The sequence below is a fragment of the Numida meleagris genome, chromosome 4 (assembly GCF_002078875.1).
Source record: "Numida meleagris isolate 19003 breed g44 Domestic line chromosome 4, NumMel1.0, whole genome shotgun sequence".
NCBI classification, from domain to species: domain Eukaryota; kingdom Metazoa; phylum Chordata; class Aves; order Galliformes; family Numididae; genus Numida; species Numida meleagris.
In genome coordinates, this window is record NC_034412.1 from 22941288 (window position 1) to 22958290 (window position 17003).

The 17003-nt window shown below is 38.6% G+C and overlaps 1 protein-coding gene across 12 annotated transcripts in view; it reads left to right on the forward strand.

The window, feature by feature from the left end:
* GIGYF2 (GRB10 interacting GYF protein 2) overlaps positions 1-17003 on the forward strand; it is a 73039-nt gene that overhangs the window by 3932 nt on the left and 52104 nt on the right. For 10 of the 12 annotated variants that reach the window (XM_021393449.1, XM_021393454.1, XM_021393457.1 and 7 more), the window contains 3 exons: positions 8008-8085; positions 10526-10655; positions 12961-13056. In XM_021393449.1, coding sequence (XP_021249124.1) covers positions 8045-8085; positions 10526-10655; positions 12961-13056 — 267 coding nt within the window. In that variant the 5' untranslated portion in view covers positions 8008-8044. Of the gene's footprint in view, positions 1-6974; positions 7067-8007; positions 8086-10525; positions 10656-12960; positions 13057-17003 lie in introns of all 12 variants that reach the window. The other 2 variants (XM_021393450.1, XM_021393451.1) reach the window with 2 other exon arrangements.

Below are 17003 nucleotides of genomic sequence, written 5' to 3' on the forward strand. Positions count from 1 at the left end.
AGCAGAAGACACAGGAGTCTGTACAGCGATGAGAAATGTTGGTGGTTGTTTGGATGACTTGTCTCAAGATGCTGTTTTGTTGGTGATACCTTTTGGATCGCTTTCTAGTCTTTGATTCCTTTGGTTAATTATTAGAGTTGTGTGTTACAATTTTCTGTCTTTTTGATTGTCTACTTTCAAAAATCTAGATAAGGAGGGATGATTACTTGATACCATTGCAAGCAGGTATGAGACGCTAATGAGAATGAGTTAAACATACAAACTAGCTTATGTGTAATGATGGGAGAATAAACCGGTTGGAAAAAAGTTAAACAGCTGTTACAGTAGTGAAAGTAAGCACAATGCTTTGCACTTGCACTTTGTGAAGTTAATGCTTTGTTACTGCACGTTTGATCATTTTCATTCTGTAGAGAAATACTTCCTCCACCCCCCCCCCCCTTGTCACTGGCAGTAAAGTGAAATACTTCGTGTTCTGTTGATGCCCATATGTGACAGGGTGATTCAGAGACTGCAAATTCACAGGTATAGATCAGATTGGATAAAAGATTTGTGGTCTGTATGTGGTGGTGTGTCAGTTCAGATTGGAAGAAACAGAAGGAAGCTTTGTATAGATTACATTGGAGGAGGTTTTGTAATGATGTATAGATGAATTTCTGCGACTTCAGATGTCAGTAACGTGTCAAGGAGTCGGTGTGACTGGAAAGTAATTGATCTCATCAGCTGTGATTTGTGATCCACGTACGGTAGCACTGCGGGATGACCTAGGCTGGAGGAGGCAGCCCTTTGGTGGCTATCTGCTCCAGCCGCTTGCTCAAAGCAGCATTGGTGTCAAGTGTTATGCTGAGAATAATGTGTGATAGATAGAAAGTGAGGCTGCTTGTGGTCATTGTATATAGTAAGGTTTTAAAGTCTAAGTAACTCATGTCATTATTTAATAAATTATGAATCAACTGTCCTTAAAACCAGGGAAGATCTATGAGTCATAGTTAATGCTGGAATCATCTGTATGTATGATTTTCTCTATGTATGCTGTACTAGACTTTTAAGAATGCTAAGGTGGGATCAGGATAACATTGCAAGTTAGTGTAAAGATATGGTTCTTAGATTGAAACAAGTGAACGTCTTTAGTGGTATGGATGTAAAGAGAGGAAAATTGATCATCTGTTAAAGATTCACGTAATTCATGTGTAGTAACAAAATAATTTGTAATTTCCTGGTTGATGAACATACGCAGTCTGATGCACATGCTAATTCTTTCTCCTAAGGATTTTTATTTGACGCTTTCTTACTGTTGAATATTTTTTTCCTCAAGTATAGGACATGTCTGAACTGCATTAATAGGAAACCTTAAGGGAGGAGACAGGGAGGAGATATTTCTACAGAGCCCGAAGAAGCTGCTTATATAAACAATATCAAAAGCAAAACCAGAAAACTACAACAACCCAGGTCTGTTAATTCAGTGAATGTAGTTGGAAACTTTTTTCCTGCCATTTTGAATACACACATGGATTGTACAATGTGTGACAAGCACGAGAGAAATGCTGCAGTGACTTTACGGTTGCATTCCTGTAGTCTGGCTACTGAGAGTGAAGTGCTTGTCGAGAAGCAGGTAGACATCCTGATCTGTAACATTTTGTGGAATGAAACAAGCTGGATAATATTCACTTAGCAGATTTTTTTTCTATGGACAAGGTAGAGACAGATGTGAAAATGATTTTTCGGCTGGAAAACAGAGTGCTGGCAGGGTTTTGGGACAGGATTTGGAATGAGAAATGACTTGCGTTCCAGCCAGTGGCAGGGCCAAGGGTGTGGTCCTCTGACTCTGCTTGGAGCCTAAGAGCTTAATCGCTGCTCTCTGAAACCCTGTAACAAAGGTGGAGGTCATCCTGCTTGCTGACTGACAAACTCAGGACAGCTTTTGCGTTTTTTCGTGTTCAGGTGAAGCAAGCGGTGGTAACTCTCTACTCCTCCTAACCACAAGGTTCAGATTAAGGGGTAGGGAAGGAAAACATCTGAATAAGTGGTATTTAATGTTACTTGATTTAATTTTGTTAGATGTGCACATCTCCTTAGTCTTGTCATTCTATCCCAAAGTTGTTTCAGTGCCTGCTTTTTGCATTTGTTCTTCCTGACATGTTGCAAACTGCAGTACTCCATGAAAGCTGAGGATGGACATATGAGTGAGCAGAAGGTGCTCAGGTTGGTCCTACTGTATGAGAATGTTGTGGGCAGTGCTTGACCAGGGGTCACCGAGAAGTCAAAATGTTATTGCAGTGATTTGGGACAGCAAACATATGAGTTGTAAAGAGGTCTGTAAATGTAGCTTTCATAGAGGCATGGTTTTGGGAGAAATTGATGGATTAGATGCGATTCCTTTAGTAAAAATTTCCTCTTGGAGTGTGGGTAGATAGGATTTGAAGAATTCACTGACTTTATCAGCATAAGGACTTGATAAGTCAGAAGGGACTGCTGTGACTCGTCTGGCATCTTGTGTAATATGAGTAATGTATTGCCTGATTAAGTTCTAGCTTAAGCAGAAAACCACCTTTTAGAAAATCATCCAGTGTTGACCTGGAAACAGCTGACTGTTGCTTATCTCTGAATTTCTCACTTCAGTCATTTTTCTGGACAATCTTGGTTCTTCTGTCTTTTTTGCTTGCATGATCAGTCACTGACCGAGCAAGATATTTCTTAATTTTTTCCGGAAGCTCAATAAATAGCACTTTTTTTTTGTCTTTTTCTTCTTTGAAAGGCATATCTGTCATGTTTTATCCATTTCTGAGCGCTTTCTGATTTATCAGCTTTCTTGCCTTACTGAGAACAGAACTGAAAACAGTATTCCTACAGTGGGCAAATACAGAGTGAATCTAATCTGTATTTCTGTATTTATTCAGTGTTTTGTGTTCGGTTTTCTGCTCAGTGTTGTATTGTGTTCCTTTTCAGCTGATTGTTGGTATAAATCTGAGGTTGGTTTAAGGACTCTGTTTTTCCAGAATGGCCTTGCATCTGTTGTGTATCGCTTACATTTTCTGCTTGTGAGTCTATTGATGGGACGCTTGGTCCTATTAAATGCAACCTGCTATACTGGGCAGAGTAATTGAATAATTCATAATGGTTTTATTGATGATGTGTCACTTGCATTACCATACCTATTTTTGTAATCCTTAGGCTTTAGGAGTGATATGAGCCCATGTTAGAAATTCTATAGAAGTTGAGGATAGCTTCTTATATTTGTACTCTATATTTTGAGGATAATTTGTATTCTGTCATCAGTTTTAGATTCTCTTCTGAGAGAAGGCTTAAAAGTGAAAAGAAAAACAGAACACCATAGGTCATGGTGATTTGAGACTTAACAGGCATTGGGAATGACTTGGTCTTTTTTAGCATTCTTAATTGAAATGTGCTGGAGATGTTAAAATTCATTCCACCTACTTGAGTAATGAAATACCTGCTCTTAAAGTATATTTTGTTTGAATGTCTTCCATAAATCCATGTTGGTTGGTTTTAATTTTGTCAGTGTCCTTTAATCAGCATTGCCTGCTTTAGCCGATGATTAATATCCAATTGATAGTGTAGCACCTGAGTCATCCTGTTTACCACTGTGCTGAAACTTTCAAAACCTAGTTTGTATAGGGCTCGAGATTTTCTTAAATATATCAAGAATTTGTGAAAATCAATATTAATGATAAGTGAATCTGTGGTTTAGAACAGTTAAAGGCAGTGGAATTAGCTAGTTGGAGTGGCTGCCTGTTGAATGCTTTCTTAGCTACTCGCTGAAGGTGAAGTTGTATCATCTGCATGCTGTGTTGCTGCTGCATAGTGGAGCTCTGTTGTTAAATTCCTGTTCCAGGTTTAAGGAAAACCTAATTCCTTGCCCTTAAGTCTACTTGCGTTAGACTTTCACTGTGTTTTTTCATTTTCCAATTCTTTTTAGCCAGTTTCTTGGTGAAAAAGGCTGTTTGAAACCTCCAGTAGCAGCAGAACTACCTTGGAAGGAAAGGTTCTTAAACATCTGACATCTGGTGATGTCAGAATAAAATGGTGATGGGCAGGAAGGCTGTTGCGTATTTTTTGCCAACTTAGTGAAAGCAAAGAATAACCTAGGCAAGCAGTGATGTAAATTGCAGTGAAGACTGGATCTTGTATAATTATTTTCATCATAGGAAAGATTGGTTGGGTAGACCTGAATGCGGTCATTGCTTAGTCTCGTTATGGAATGCTAAGAATCAGTTGATCTCCACCTGGACCAGCGAAGCATCTTGGTGAGACAGATTGCCATGTAGTACAAACGGACAGAGTTCTGTCATGGAAATGCAGGAGTTTAACATAGGCTGACAATCTTAACTCAAGTGCGTATGAATAACAGACAAGCCTTAAAATGATGGTTTTACATAGAATCTCGAGGTTGTGCAAAGTCTGGAAAATGTGGTAGTTCAAACACTTCAGAACTTGTGACAACCAACCTTTTGCCAAGGTAGCTATTAGGTACCTTTATGTTTTAACAGGATAGATGCTGGGGCCAACATGTGCTGCAGTATTAATAAAACTGCCTTTAGGTTTTTTCAACTGAAATATCATCATAGGCATTTCAGCATGCAAATCTATCACGAAATCAAGTTCCAGCTTGTCTGGAGTAGATACTTCTGTAACCTTCAATACATTTGTGAGATCCTAAATAGAAGTCGTGACAAATAATTTAAAAAAACAGGCTCACTCAAATATCATACCTAAAGCAAAACAATAAAATTAGTGTTGCTGATAGCAGCTTGTCTGCCTATAATATTACCTGTTAATTGTGAGTGAAAGCCACTTAATGGCTTAACTTCATTGGATTACATTTTGTGTGTGCTCAGTGGTTGAACTTCTGACTTTCGAAGTGCTAAGCTGCTGAAAAATTAGGGTATGTTTTCCCTGCGTAGTCCACAGGTTGGTGATAGGTGATGGGATGCCTCTTTGCTGTCCTGTGTGCTGCTGGTGGGTCTGTGGCTACAGTACCATCCTAGGAAAACAGGGTCTCGATTCCAGTTTGTGAAGCAATTCCAGTTTGTGGTGTTTTTCCCAAAACTGCTTTGGCAAACTGTGACTATTTGTAGAGTTGCACTGGCATCTTGGTCAAGGATTGATCTGATTCAGGAAGAGGCTCAGAGAAGAGGTTCCCCTTTGAAAGAGCGCTGGGAAGTCTTCAGGTAGTATTGCCCAAGCAGTGGTTTGTAATCAAAACGTGGCCTTGAATTCTTGCTTAAAGCTCTCTGTGTGCTCTTGGCCTGTTTGTGGTTGTGCAGATTCCTCAATCAATAGACGTTAATTGGGAGAAAACCTTCATCTGCAGTTCAAACCTTCATCTGTTGCAGTTCAAAAAGGGGCAGTACCCCCATCAGATTACATCAAGGAGGAAGTGTGATCGGTTTATGTTTGTTTTTGTGATTTGTCATCCTTGATGAGTAAGGTGGCAGCGTAGATTTCTTTCTTAAAGACCAGAAGTTGGGAGTCTAAGAAAGTTAACTAGATAATAAAGACCATCGAGTCTTTATTCGTGCTTTTTCCTTGGGCAAAATAATGAAAAGGGAACGAAAGATCAGGTCTTAAATTTTCATTGCTCACCCTTTCTTGCTCCACCCTGACTCCTCCATCTCAGTGTGAGTGTTGTGTGCTCTGTCCCTGCTTGCCTTTCCTGTTAGTACAGCTTCTCATTAACCTGCTGACTGTGTGTGCTGCATGCTGCCTGCTAGAGGCTCCTCTCCAGGTTGCTCTTTTTTCTCTGCCCCTTCCTCCCAAGTCGTTATCTGTTTCTGTAGCGCCCCATTTTCAACGATTTTCTTTTAGTGCTGTTTTGCCTGTAATTTCTTTGTCCATGTCCGTCTTATCTCTGGGTAGTATTATCTATTAGAGTACATTCACCTGTTACACTTATTGCTGCCATTTTGATTGTTTTTCTTCTCTGGGCTTTTGTCTTGTTCAGCTACAATTTCGTCCACTTGCAGGTGTCTCGCTTTCAATTCAAAATTAATACGGTCATAACATGTAGGGAGAAGGTGATCTCACTGAAGGCATCTGGGAAGGGGAAGCCAGTGAGAGGTTCCCAAATAAGCATGGTGATCAAAATGGGGGATAAGGCCAATTGTTTTGCAGCACAAGGGGATGAGATTAGCAGGCTTCTAGCAGTCTGGTAGAGAAAAGCCTTGCAGGAAGCAAAGGGACGAACTGAATGCAGCAGTGCTGCTTGGAGTTGTTAGAGCTCTTCCAACGTGTGTGCAGTAGTTAGCTGGAATTGTCCCAAGGTACTTTTCACATATATGGCTGTTGTACACCTCCTCCTTGAGGCACCTAACTTCACCTCTGTAGCTTGTTTAGTAGAACCGATGAGAGGATTTGCCTTCAGTATTCTCATGAGCTGTTGGCAGCTTAAAAAAAATAAAAGGCATTTCAAAGCAGACCAAAATCATCTCAGATGAAGCCTGTGAGACTACCTGGATACTTGGATTTTAATCTGTGTTACTTTCTGGTGCGTGTAGTGCTGATAACCCCATTTCATTACATAGGTTTATTGGGAAAATAAAAATACTGATTTGTACATAAATTATATTGAAAGGATGGGAAAAAACAATATGATATGTAGTAAAAATATGTGAGCCAAATGTTACTTCTTAGATTTAGATTGCAGGGATTTTTTACAACTGTTTGTAATACATATGCCTGAAAGATCTGGGTGAGGTTTGCCCAAGCAGTTTTAGCATTTTTTGGCATTTTGTAACTTTCAGACTATTATTTCTTTGGCCTTTAGTATAGTTATATATATAACTATATACTAGTTGTAGCATATACATAAAACTTACTTCCGTTTTCCTTTTCTCTTCTTCAGTAGCTAATGCCCTTTACTGCTTTTGTCTGCCCCCCCCCTTTTTTTTTTTTTCTTTTCCATCATCTTTTCATGTAAAGTAAAGACAAACTTACCGAGCTCCTTATTTAATCCTTAGGTCTTTTAAGGAGCAGAGTTCTGATACAGCCAAGCTCCCTCCCTCCCATCTGTCTTTATGGTTCTTGAAGGCTAATCAACCAGTTTCTGTAGGTAATGCTTCCAATCCTATTTTTGTTGTTGTGGGGAGGGACTTTGGTTACAGTGTGCTTGATTTTGAAATTAAAACAAAAACTTCCTCTTTGTATTTGTGTTTGCTGTTGCTGGAAGGCTTTGGGAGCTGTTATTTTCTTACTGCAGAAGCCACTTGCCCAGAACCGTCGGGCTGGACTTGCTTCTGTGAAAACTTGGTACCTTTCCTTTGGTCTCATTCCTTCCTGTCCAGCGTGCCATTGTCTGCCCTTGTCCATATGCCCTTGCTATATAGGAACTTTGACCTGACCTTCACTAGTGCCTGCAGGAACTTGGCCAATAGGGAGCAGTGAGAGTAACCGATGTCTTAAGTTGTGTGCGTTTTTTGCTTAATAAAGCTAAGAATTAGCGAAATCCTAGCATCTGCCTGCAGATTTAGGAGAATGTCACAGCACTGGTTATACCCAGTTGTTAGGAAGCTTATTTTTTCAGAATGAGCAGTGGAAATATCTTGAATACTCTGACACTCAACTGGCAAGTCTGTCTTGCTGAAAATCTAGTGGTTGTTTTTAAATCTTATTATTGTCAGGAAGCTACAATTCTGTTAATTAAGCATTACTGTTCTCACAGAAGAGGATTATGCGTCAAATTCTCCATGTTTGGCTGCCTTGTGGTAATCACCAATTTGCCAAGAGGCTGCTTGTACAAACAGTTTCCTCAGACACTACTGATCCAGTGTCCTGTTGGAGCTGTTAAGAGGCATTTGGATCAAAGGATGCTCTAGAAGCAACTGCATCAATTCTAGTAAATTTCTCTGTGTTAGAGAGCTGAAATGGATACCAAAAAACCATAATCATTTTCTTCTGTTCTTTGCATGACCAGATGTGCTTCAGTTTGGAAGGAGACTTCTGGAGGACTGTATTAATCTAGTTGTTCTCATAGTAACACTTCGTATTTTTCAGGTTCAAGCTTTTTAAAAAAAGAATAGAAGAAGAAACAATGGCAGCAGAAACCCAGACACTTAACTTCGGGCCTGAATGGTGAGTTGTTTTTAATTTAAAAAAACATTATGAATTTTTGACTTTTGGGACTGAATAGGTTCTAAGACTGAATGGCATATCTGTGGTAGTTCCTTACTGCTTTGCCTCAGTCTCTAACTGGTGAAAGTAGTATTAGAAAGCTATCCTTCATTTTTAAAATTGGTATTGTCTATGAAATATGTTGTTCCATGTTATGATAGTGCTTGCTGTTCACATTGCTACCAAGTACTGAGAGAGGAATAATGTTTGGGATCTCAGAGGAATATGCAATGTGTGGTAGACAGCTTTCTTGTTTGTTCTTTCCCTGTGCTGCGTCCCAATAAGGAAATCCTTACTCTGTCCTTAATGGAATGAACTCTACCTAAGCTAGCTTTTGTTTCCCAGTGTGAATATGCATGGAAAAGTGTGCCTTTTGATTTCATCGCTTCCTGCTTTTACGTATGGAAGTGTCATAGGTAGTCAACTGCTGCCTTGAAGGGAAATGAATCTATGACACTGTATAATTTTACTGATGTTTGTCTGACACGCATTGTCCTGGCCCAAGACTAACTGCACAAGTGTGATTATTTTTCAGTATTTGCTCTAGTTTTTTAAATAATTGTTGACTGAAATTCCAAACAAGACTTCAGCTGGTATGGTTTCTGAAGAGTAACGGGATCCTTAAATGTATAAATGAGTGTGGAGTGGCTACAGGAAATATAATTGCTGCATAGCACATGGTAGGACTATTACTAGAATACTGCATTCACACTAACTGGCTCATTTATATATATAATTTGCAGAAATTGCAGGGTATTAAAGAAAGACATGATTTGTGGCCCAAAAAGCAATGAGAGAACTCAGTCTATTTAGTTAGATAAAAAGAATGCTAAAGAATGACTTTATCTATAAATACACCCACTAGGCAGATATCTTATGCTGAAGTGCTCTGAAGTGTAACAGACAGATATTATTGGATTCATTGATGGAACAAAGCCAAGGCTATATGGGGGGGATAAAAGGGGGGGTGGGGATGGAGAGGTAACTAATTTAAAAACAAACCACGATAATTATTATTTTGTGCCACAGTATACTGCAGTGTGTTACCTATATAGTTGTATCACTTCTTAATAGTGAAACTCTGGGTCGTGTTTAATCTGGATTGATGTTGGACGTTTCACTGAGACATCTAATCCTCTGAATAATTCCTCAGCAGACGTTTTTAATTTGGATGTGGTGTGTAAAGAAACTGCCACTGGGTGGCACCAACCAAAAAAAAAATCAAGCAACAGTTTGACTTAGAAATTGTATTTTCCTTTCTATGCAGTTCAAAAAATAATAATTCACAAAACATTCTTCATTGCTTAGGTGGAAAGTAAATGTTGAACCAGCATGTTCGTTTAGACAGCCTTCTTTTCCAAGGATTGTGGAACTGTTGAAAATAGTTTCTAGTGTTATACTTGATTACGGTGCACATCAAAGGAGACTGCAGGGAATGGTCTGCTTCTTGTTTCTTGACTTGCATTCTTTTGTAAAACGTTCCTCAGATTTGAAAGTGTGAGATGGTTGGCTAGCTGAGGAAATGACCCTGCAGGATGAGACTAATTAATCAATGGATTGGGAATAATGTCATATAACAGTAAGATTCTATCTACAAGAGGTTGAGTAGGTTGCCTGTGTGAGATAGGACCAAACTCAGTAGTATTTCTGGTATTGTAAGTTAGCTCATGGCTTGAAGTGTCTCTGAAAGGAAGTGTGGCTGTTTTGTACAGCTTGTGTATGGAATTACTAAAACAAGGTGTACACGATGAAAAATGGCATTCAATTTAATTCCTGCAGATGGAATTTAGAGCATTGGATTTCGGAGGCGGCGATGACCAAGGAAGAAACTTCATTGTAAAATCCGTTGTCCTTTAACAAACAATAAACTTTTTAAAATGTCTAACTCTTTTTCTCCATTTATTAGATAAATATTTGCTGACAGTAGCATGGTAAGAATTTTGACTAAGAGTCAAAAAAAAAAAAAGAAAAAAAGAAACCCAAAACCAAAAAAAACACCTGTTCTCAATACTATGTATGGAAGATAGGTAATACAGTTGAATTTTGTTTACCTAGTCTAAGCACTTCAGGGATGTAGCTAGTTCACTAGATAGTCAACATAGTGTTCTTCAGGGGATTGAAGTGCTTGTGGAGGTGTTTGTGTGTATATGAATATATACCTTTTTTTTTTTTTTTTTTTTTGCTTCTGGCTACCAGGAAAATGAGGAAAGCAATTTCATTCTTCTTGAAGCACCAAGTTTGTGTTTTGAAGTTAGACTATGTAAATGTCTTTGCTTTACTTTCAGGACTGGATTTGCTTTGTTTGTGTCCAGTTTTTAAATGTGAGGAGGAGTTACAGCAGAGATGAAGACACGTTCTCCTCAATTCAATTTTCACTGCTTTCTTTGCTTTTTTTTTTTAGGCTGCGAGCTTTGTCTAGTGGCGGCAGTGTGACATCTCCTCCTCTGTCTCCAGCTTTGCCAAAGTACAAACTAGCAGACTATCGCTATGGGAGAGAAGAAATGTTGGCACTTTTTGTAAAGGATAATAAGGTAAGCGGGAAGAGGAAGGCGGCCTGATGTGTGCATGTGCACAGTCTTGTGATTAGAGATAGTTATTTGTATTGTATCGTTATGGACACACGTTGTATATCCCTTGGCAGAGAATTGAAGAGATCTGTGTGATCCCACTTCTAATGCATTAACTGTTTAGTTCTTTTTTGCCTTAGGTCAACCCCCCCCCACTTGGGTTGTCTTAATCAAATCTGTTGGTACAAGTGACTGAGGGTTAATGTCCCTTTGCAACCGAGCAGATTTCCTTGCCTTGGTAGGATTTCATTTAATACAGTTAAAACAATTCATTGATTCAACTTGAAATTCAGACAATCAGTGATATTAACGCACCACTTTATTTAAAAAAAAAAAAAAAAAAAGGTAGGAGCCCCCTGTTTGTTCTTCACTTAAGACAGTGAAGTTCAGCGGGTAACCAGCTCAGACAGCAGTCCTCATCATTTCTCTGGGAGTTAAGTTGCAAATACAGTCCAGTGCATGTAATACCACAATGCTTAAAAAAAAAAAAAAAAAAAAAAAAAAACCCACAACTTTCATCTAGTTGAAGTTGTATTTCTGAGGGCATTTCAGGTAAAGGAGTCATTCCTGCTGTGTTTGTAAACATGGGATAAACAAAGTTTAGTGTGTTGTTGCAGCAGACACACAGTGACTGGAGAGTCTGAACGCCTCCAGGAACCTTACCCGTGAGTCAGGGAGGGATGGTGAGAACTTACTTCAGTTTGCAGATTAGCTTTGTTAGCAGAGGTGCATGCACACCTCTTAGCATGAATGTACAGGCATTTTTATACAGTGCTGGGGGCCTTGCATTGCTTTTACACAGATTCAAGGGCATTCAGTGTTATAAGCTGGGGTGTTATAGCTTAAAGCTATACGTTAACATACAGAATTTTCCTGCACTATTTGACACATTGTGATTTTAAACCTAGATGTTATGCTTGAATAAGTCAACTTGTCAATTGTAATTCTTTCATGAGGTATGTCTGCTCTATCATGATTTGAGCCATCTGTAGTTAAAACTGATCCAGAACAAGCTGCTAACAGCCTGTTTTGCAGAAAACTCTCCAGTGGTTATGAATGGTCCGGAAGCTCACTGCTTGTGTGTCTGTATTTCAGAAGGGTATTGTTAGAATGTGGCATTCTTTTGCAATAGAAGAGTTAGATGTCTTTGATATATGCCATAAAATCACGGAATATTTCAAGTTGGAAGTGACCCATAAAGATCATAGAGTCCAACTCCTGATTCCACACAAAACCACCCAAAAATCAGACAGTACGACTGAGGGCATTTTCCAGAGAAGTTGTGGATACTCCATCCGTGGAGGCATTGAAGGCCAGGTTGGACGGGGCCCTGGTCAGCCTGATCTAGAGGACGGCAATCCTGCCCATGGCGAGGGGGTTGGAATTGGATGATCTTTAAGGTCTCTTCCAATCTAAGCCATTCTGTGACATTTCTTCAACTCCAGCAAGCCATGACCACTTCCCTGGGGAGGCTGTTCTATTGCCTGTTCACCCTCCCAGTGAAGAACCTTTTCCTGTTATCCAACCTGTGCCTCCCCTGTTGCAGCTCCATGCTGTTCCCTCAGGTTCTCAAACGGCAGGGGAAATGCTTCAAATAAAATTATCAGAAGTCTTTTTCTCTTCTGTTTTAAGCTAGATATTCTCAAAGCAGTGTTCTCTGTTGGCATAATCAGAATTCACTTGGCAGTAGTTGTAGCTTGTTCTCTGCATGCTCAAGGTCACATCTTTTGATGGACCTGCCATTAAAAAAATTGAATTCATTTGTATTTAAATCATAATTAGTGTTCATTGCTTAATTTCATTTTACTTTTTTCTTCTCTTTGCTGATTACAAGTTGGAAATCTTGATTTTAAAATCAAATACAACCTCAAAAACAATATATGCTAGTTCTGTTGATGTATTAAATAAAAAGCTAGGTACAAATGTGCACTGCACTTAGAAAAGCATGGTTTGCCAGTTGAAATTTCACCTTGTTCAGATTTGGGTTGGACTTGTGTACAGTTTGAAACTTCGGTGTATATGATTGTGATGCTTTACTTAGTTTAGTTGTGGGTGGTGAATGCTTTGGATATTTTGTCTAGAAGATTTTTTTTCTGGAGAAGTAAATTCTTAGTGGAGTTGCACCCGTTCCAGTTATGTTATTGGAAGTACTGCTGTGGACAGAGAGTTGACAGGATACAAATTTTCGTGTAAACTGATGTATGTTCCATTGTCACTAAACTGTAATTACATGGGCATATCAAGTAACTGTCTATTTACTTTCGTACAGATACCTTCAGACCTTCTGGATAAGGAGTTTCTGCCTATTTTACAAGAGGAGCCCCTGCCACCATTGGCACTTGTACCTTTTACAGAAGAAGAACAGGTTTGTATCCTTATAGAAAGATAGGATTCTTTAGAATAAATAAAAATGTAGACTGTCTCGGGCAAAGGAAAATAAAGAGTATGCCTCTGTTTAAAAGAATAAAATTTGTTAAAACCCCCCATTGGAGATTGGTAGACTTAAGGCAAAGGGATTCTGAAAGTATGCTAAATTGTATTTATACTCATAGATTATCTTAAATCTGAACAAATATTTTCTGTACACTGTTCTGCCATCAACAGAACAACTTATTAAATCCAGGATCATCTTGGGAGTAGTATTTCATTATTTCTTTGTGAAGTACACAATGTTTTCAAGTAAGTGAAACTTTCTACAATTTTGGGCCACCTTCTCTAAAGTATCTAAGTTCTAGAAACTAGTTTGTGGTGTTTGGACAAGTGTTGAAGTTTTTGCCTATTAAGAGTGCTAAAAATTTCAAAGAAATGTTAACTACTTCATATGTAAGCAGCTGCCTGATTATTTTATTGTTTGGTTTCCGTAGTTATGAGTGAAAAATGTAAGAGTGAGAACAGGTAGTCTCAAGATTGTCTTTCAAGGTTGGCTGCTATAAGTAGTTTGAAATTCCTTACTTTCAAGCCAATTCCTAGCGGGGGAAGCTGTCTGCCATGCTCTGTCTTAATGCCTTGGATTTTCGACTCTGAACTTACTCCCTCTTTATGATTTTTCAGAACTTCTCATTATGCAGCTCTCTGGTGTATTATATCTTCGCACTTTTCTTGCTTCACAATACCGTGGATTGGAGTTGTTGTTTTCTAATAGCAGAAACCCAGGTGTTTTTGCTGACTAGAGTGTAGTTTGTTTTTTTGCAGGAGTTGGGAAGTGATGATATTTAGGATTTCAGAGCATCCTCATTCTTTTGCCCCGTGCTGCCTTGTATTGACTTTTTTCCCCCATCATCTTTGTGTATTGGGTTTCTGACATATCCTTTTCACCTTTTCTGAAGTTCCTTCCTCTTCAGTGTTGGTTTGTATTTCTTGTCTTTTTAGTATGTTGTCCTCTGACATAGTGTGCTAGAAGTTTAGCTTTTAATCAGCAGCTGTATTTATGTGTTTGTGAATGCATTGTAGGCACCTCTTATCAGAGTTTTTGTCTTAAAAGGCAACTGAGGTTGAGGATATGTTTTTATGGGAAACCTTAGCCCAGCTTCCATTCTCCAGTAGAATAAGGAAGGATTCAGTCAGTGAGCCCGGGAATTGGTCAGCCAGGCATACCAGAACATTAAACCGTGGTGTTAAATAAACCTTTAGGCATATTTTTTGTTCTGATAAACAATGGAGTCATTTAGACAGTGAACTACAAGCCTTTTATGGTCAAAGGGAATGTTGACTTGTGCTTATTGTCACGATATTATCCAGGAGGAATAACAGGAGTTTAAGGCTGTGTTATTGAAGATGTGCTGAGTAGTCTCTTGGCACAGATTAAGATGGCAAGTGGTTTCTGAGTTTACAGTTTAAAGCCATTACCCCTTGTCTTATTGCTGTACTCCCTGAAGGCGTCACTCTGGCTTTTTTGTAGGCCTCCTTTAGGTGGAGCTCTGTGGCAGTGCCCACTGTTTCAGCAGTCTTGACAATTTTTGAGGAGTTGGTGTGCAGTGCCTCTGCCAATTTTCACGTTTAATTTTACAACCATCTTCATGGTGGGCTTAAACAGTGCTCTGCAATCTCCATAGGAGTGTTAATCTGTGAGAAGAGGTCCATGTATCTATTTTAAATCTTTTTTAATGCTGTCTGAGGATCCAGAGGATGTTATCTTTTTTTCTTAAGTGATTCTGAACCTTTTTTTTCCCCCTTCGTGATTGATTGGTTTGAGATGCTAAGCAAACAGCATTACTTAAGCTAGCAGAAATTCCTGGTGTTTGTACCCCCATGACGTGATTAACATTGCTCATCATTGAGAATCTGTGATGTGTGTTCATAAGTGATCTTGAGGTGAATAAGAATGGATTTGCTGATAGTCATGGTACAGGAAGACTCCTTCTAGTTCAAAGTAACCTGGCTTTTGAAGAGAAGGTTTCTGCAGGTTGCTTTAGCAGAGTTTTCCAGGGTCACCACGGGCAATATGCAGCATATGATCCTTTGGTTTCTTCTCCTTGTTTGTGCTTGCATTAGGAAGGATTCAGTTGTATTAATCTGAAAATCTGCTTGTGGAGTAAGGGAGTCTTAGGATCTTAGTAAATATCTTTTTTTGTTTGTGTGTATTCATAGTTATGTTTCTGTTTTTTTGTTTCTTGTAACATCCTCCATTTATGAGGAAGTAGTGAACTGAGACCCTCTTTAGGGCAGCTTTGCACTACAGCATGCAGTGTTGGAGAGGGACACTGAAGTCAGTTAAATACTACTTTTTAAAAAAAGATTCATTGATCTTGTTCTAAATGGAGAAATAAGAGATCCATATGGAATCTCTTACACAAAACAGTGAATCTGATTAACAGCTTAGTTTTCTCTTTAGTAAAATACTGGATGTGAACTAATGTATGCTTTAGATGAGTAGAAACTTCCACAGCTGGAGCACTTGTCAAAACTCATCTAGGTTTAAATGAAAGATGGAAGACTGTGTATCTTAAACATCCATGCTGATCTGTGTTTGTGTTGGCATCCAGGTTTTCAAGTAAAAAAGAAAAAAAGATAATGGGTGAAATGAATGAAATCAGTTCTTTTAAGATAGTGCATAGTATAGATCCTAGGTAATGATTTTTAAAATGACTGTAAAACAACTTGAATTTGTTATTTTTTGAAGAAGTGACAGGCATTTGTAGAAGTGTCAGTTTAAGTAGTCTCTTGATCTGTGTTTTTGTTTGTTTTTTAATTAAGCAAAATAAGTGATGGTGGTACTTTGTTTCCTTATCTTCATTATCAGCTGTCAAGCTAAGTAGTTGACCAGCTGTTGTAGGTGGACTTCTCTGAATGGTGTTTCCTGTTTCTCTGCTGTGAGCACACCAATTTTATCTGTTCCATGTGCTTTGCAGGATGGGGATGTCTTCTCATCAAACAAAGTCCACAGCGTGTATTGCTTGTACTAACTTAATCTGCAGTATTGTAGAAAAGAGTTCATGGATGTTCAGAGCTTTAAAAACAAAACCAAATCAACAGTGGAAAAAAGAAGTATTAGCTGCTTTAAGAAAAACCCTCAGACGTGTTCACAGCAGGAAAGGTAGTGATTAACTTAGGGGCAAATTAAGGTAATTCATTTTGGCTTGATGTTGAAGCTATTTCTATCTGTTTTAAGAGATGGCTAGGAAAATCAAATCACGTTTACTGGTGGCTGACCTTGCTGTTCTGCTATGGATTTTTGCTATGGATTTGCTACTGGATTTTTTCCCCTCAAATCTACCTAGTTACCATTTCCCTCTTGAAGGAAGATCTGTTTTGTAGAAAGAACATACCAAGCAATTAGATCTGATTTTGAAGTAGGCTAAAATTCCTTCAGATTCCTGCTGTTATTGGTATTAGCCATGTAGATTTCAAATCTGATTCTTATCTCTTTGTTATTTGAAGATCTTCAAATGTGTAGTAATTTGAATTCACGTGAGCAGTTTGCCTCTTCTATCAGAAAACAAGGACAGCCGTTGAGTCCTCTGTGTTCCTTAAAGCTTATATTTGGAAAGCATGTGAATTCAGGCTTGCTTGTTAATATATCTTGATCTTGTTTTCTGGCCCCAAATGTTGTTTTTTCCAAACTGTGCTCAGAGAATGGGGAAAGAGTTAATTAAAATTATCCGTTCTCTGTCAAAATGGGTTTTTCTTCAGCCATTACTTACTCAAATTGTACCAGTCTTCATTGTCTTACTAAAAATGAGTATCATGTACATTTCAGAGACCTTGTCAGGTAAGTAACCTTGGAGCAGTAATATCGGTAAAGATGTTTTTATGGACTGCTTCAGCTGCTAATGGTTCTTTTACTTGTCAGTGTTAGTCTGTTGTAGAGATTGT